The sequence below is a fragment of the Phaseolus vulgaris genome, chromosome 2 (genome assembly GCF_051622355.1).
Source record: "Phaseolus vulgaris cultivar YP4 chromosome 2, ASM5162235v1, whole genome shotgun sequence".
NCBI lineage: Eukaryota > Viridiplantae > Streptophyta > Magnoliopsida > Fabales > Fabaceae > Phaseolus > Phaseolus vulgaris.
In genome coordinates, this window is record NC_143499.1 from 8616948 (window position 1) to 8621049 (window position 4102).

The 4102-nt window shown below is 37.6% G+C and overlaps 1 protein-coding gene across 1 annotated transcript; it reads right to left on the bottom strand.

Moving 5' to 3' along the window:
• Window positions 1-1488: 1488 nt before the first annotated feature.
• Window positions 1489-4102, bottom strand: LOC137810571 (uncharacterized). Its single transcript, XM_068611913.2, has 3 exons — window positions 2530-4102; window positions 2019-2418; window positions 1489-1946 (listed from the first exon to the last, which is right to left on the bottom strand). The coding sequence occupies exons 1-3, from the start codon at window positions 3957-3959 to the stop codon at window positions 1590-1592; spliced, it is 2187 nt and encodes a 728-aa protein (XP_068468014.1). The 5' UTR covers window positions 3960-4102; the 3' UTR covers window positions 1489-1589.

The window sequence follows — 4102 nt, forward strand, 5'->3', positions numbered from 1 at the left end:
CTTTTATAGACCACCTCACCCAATTACAAGTTGCTGCAGTGACAGAAATCTTGACTGGTTCTCACAAACTGGGTCAGAATTGGCCAGAATCCAAGCCATATTTGTTTTACTAACCTTGGTATCAAGAGCTTCTATGCACAACATCTATTAGATGTATAAACTACAACGTATTCAACTTCTGCTTCATCTACACAAACCAACTTCTTTGTTCTTCATCCACCCTACTCCCTCGGGTTCACCAAAGATTCGGCACCATTCTGTGAGTTCCTACATGAAATTGAGAGTAATACATCTTCTAACTCGGTGGAGCAAAACTTCTACTGCATCACCCTCACATCGACTTCTTTCCTTCATCCTCCCCAACATTAGATCACTCCACGCCCACCTGCAGCACCTCCCACCTTCCTCGCCTTGGCAAAACGCCTTCCTACCCCACTCACTTGAAGCTTTTAATGCAGATCATTGGATTCAGAATTCAATCCACAAGGGAGTAATTAAAAGAGATTGATTTGTGCTTCATCCATAGCCAGGATTTAATTTGAGCCTTTTGAAACATCTCTTCCGCATCTACTACACCTTGCTTAAACACCACCGCATTCCTTTGATCCCAGATACACCTAACAGCTGCTGTCCAAACCCCTTTCCAAACCATATTTTGTTTATTACTAACCTGGGATAGGTGGAAGCTCTCAAAGTGGGATTTTATGTCCTTATGTTGGACAAACAGGATACCAAACCATTTGTAGCACATGATCCAGACGCTCGTGGCATGTTTACACTCCAGGAAAAGATGCTGGCAGGATTCTTCCTTGATCTGACATAAGGCACATACAGAAGTGTTCATAGTCACCCCTCTCCTACCCAAGCGCTCTCTAGTTGGTAAACTATCCGTCAAGACTCTCCATGTTGTAGACACCACACTTGGGAATGCTTTGGCCTTCCAAAGGTATTTAAACACATCATATTGTGGACCACTTCCTTGTTTGGCCAAGCATTTATAAGCAGAATTCACGGAGAAGCACCTTATTTCATCATTTCCCCACACTTGGACATCCTTCTCTTCTTTACACAACTTGGTCGTGGCTAGGTAGGTCATTAGTTCTTCTTCCAACTTAGATTCCCATTCAAATCTTGCACGCCTCCATCTTAAGCACCATCGACATACCGAATCCTCCCAATTTCCAACCTCTTCTACCTTTTGCCCCTGATTCAAAGACAGAGAATACAGTCTGGGGTATATAGATTTAAGGTTAGAATTCCCAATCCATACATCTTCCCAGAACTTTACTTTGTCTCCACAACCTATATTCCATTCAACTTCTTTAAGAAACCATCCGTCTCCTCCATGGTTGTCAAACTCGCGAGTCTACGTAGACTCGTGGGAGCTCCGTAGACTCGACTCGTAGACTCGTAAGAGTCTACTTTCATATTAAAAAAAAAAATAGTGTAAATAACTACATTTAGTCCTGAATGAGAATTAATAATATACCAAATCATCTAACTTCAAAGTCTCAAATAAAGAAGGTCATACAAATACTACAAAAGTTAAATTGTTCAATTCAAGTCATAGAAATTAAATAATTAGAAATTCAAATTTCCATGTCCAATCCTCTAATGATATCATCTCCATCATCTCCATCATCATCTCCATCTTCATCTTCATCTTCATCCACATTGACATCAAAAGTCAAATTTTCAAGATCAAATGCATCTAGAGTTGGAACTGTTATTGCCGGATTTAAGTGAACATTTGCATCTTGAACTTGATCAATCTCATCAATATTATCTCCCTCTTCAGTTATCCATTCATCATCTGATTGAATATCATCAAAGGGAAGAGCAACTGTTTTTCTAATTTGCTTATTACTCAACTTCAAGTTGTACATGACATACACCAAATCATTCATCTTTTTCTGATGCAAACGGTTTCTTCTCTTTGTATGAACCTATATTAAATAGGAAATTTAGTAACTAACCATATAAAACTAAATAAAGAAATTATAAATAACTTCAATTACCATTTCAAATGAGCTCCAATTTCGCTCACATCCAGAAGAGCTACAAGTCAAGCTTAGAATTCGGATAGCAAACCTCTTCAACTCAGGAGTTCTATACCCAAACATCTCCCACCATTCTCCAGGAAGTATTGTTTTTCTACTTTCCTTTGCGTCATCCATTGCAAAGGCTCCTCTACCAAAATGATACTCAACAAGTTGCACATTAATTATCCTTCTTTCAGCAGCATCCTTAACCAATCTTCTCATGGATGTATACAAGCCTTCTTTCACCTCAGGATCATCAGATCTAAACTCAGGTTCATAATGGAATTGTGGATTAAGATAGTATGCAGCTGCATGCAGAGGCCTATGAAGTTGATTATCCCATCTTGCATCAATTATTTGCCAAACCTCTTCATAGCTACATACATTCATTCAATAGTAATCAATATCAACCAACCAACTATCATATAAGTAATAGAAGAAGAAGGAGTAATTAAATTTTTAAAGAGAAAAGCTATAAAAATTTTACCTTTTCTTAATATGATTAAAATTGTTCTTAATCTTCTCCTTTGCACGATCCATCTCTTCATATATGCAACCCATTGCAGGTTTTGCATCTGAATCCACCAATCTTAGGACCACCATAAGAGGGGCAGCAACTTTGAGGCACGTGGAGATATTCTTCCAAAATCGGTTGTCTAATATCATATTTTCAACCTTTTTCCCCTCTTGTGAAGTTCCAAATTTACTTGTTTTCCATTCTTCAAAACTGAACATGGTCAATAATGAGGCTTTCAGTTCATGAAGACAACCTAGAGTTAAATAAGCGGTGGCAAATCTAGTTACACCCGGTCTTATCAAGTCTCTTTCTTTTGTGAACTTCTTCAACATGCTGATTAGCATTGATCTGCCATAAATATAAGTGGTGATCTTTCTTCCTTTCTTGATAGTAAGCTCATGGACCTTCAACTTCTTTTCAAAATCTTCAAAAATCAAATCAATGCAGTGGGCAGCACATGGGGTCCAATACAAATGCTCTCTTTTTTGCATCAACAACTCTCCAGCTGCCTTGAAATTTGCAGCAGTCACCACTTGTACCACATTTTCTTCTCCAACTAATTCAACAACATCATCCAGCATCTTAAAAACTTTATCTGCAGTTTTTGATATGTCCGAGGTGTCCAATGAATACATAAAAACAGTCCCTTTAGGACTATTTACCAAGAAGTTGCAAATAGAACGCCTCTTTTTATCTGTCCACCCATCAGACATGATTGTGCAACCTGTTTTCTTCCACTCTTCCTTGTATTCTTGAAGCACTAAATCAGTTTTGTCAATTGCTTGCTTCAATAGTTTTTCTCTAATATCATGATAAGATGGAGGTTTATAGCCAGCTCCATATTTTCCAATCATTTCACACATCTTTGTAAAAGCTGGATTTTTAATTACATTAAACGGAATGGCACTTGTGTAAAAAAATTCAGCAACTTGAGCATCCACTTCTTCTTTATAACCTTTCTTCATCATTTGATTTATGGTAGCTTGAACTGCCCCCTTACTACCAACTTTTTCTTTTCCTTTAGAACCAAATATATGTTGTCTTTCTTCAAGCCCCTCACATCCTTGGTCTTCATCAATTATATTTAACTTTCTTTTTTTCAAAGAGGCTTGCTTAGCTTCTGCAACAATTTTTATCATCAAATCTCTTATTTCTTCTGGAACAGAACAACAAGGTTCAGAGTCCTCCCTAGTTCCAGCCAGATGATGTTTGAACCTAAAGATTCCTCCACTCATAGTCTTTGAACAATAACTACACTTCACTTTTTTACCATTGCCATTAATATCTATCCCATGCTTCCATCCAACATCAGTTCTATTTCCTGGAGCATTTTTACTTCTATTAGAAGATGCAGATGTAGTTCTATTGAGCTCACTTGAATTTGATCCACTCCCAGACATTTCTTAACAAAAATACTGCTCCTCCAAATTCAATTTCTGTAAAAAAAAAACAAAAGTGCAGGGCAACCAGCAACTATTCTCAATTAAAAAACAGTCCATTCTGCAGCCAATTAAAAAAAAACAGAACCCTAATAATCCCTTCC

Excerpts from the sequence above, each read along its gene's own strand:
- LOC137810571 (XM_068611913.2), bottom strand. The coding sequence starts at position 3,959 with ATGTCTGGGAGTGGATCAAATTCAAGTGAGCTCAATAGAACTACATCT. Across the intron at positions 2,419-2,529 it reads TTTAATCATATTAAGAAAAG|CTATGAAGAGGTTTGGCAAA; the intron begins GTAAAATTTTTA and ends GAATGTATGTAG. Across the intron at positions 1,947-2,018 it reads ATTGGAGCTCATTTGAAATG|GTTCATACAAAGAGAAGAAA; the intron begins GTAATTGAAGTT and ends TATTTAATATAG.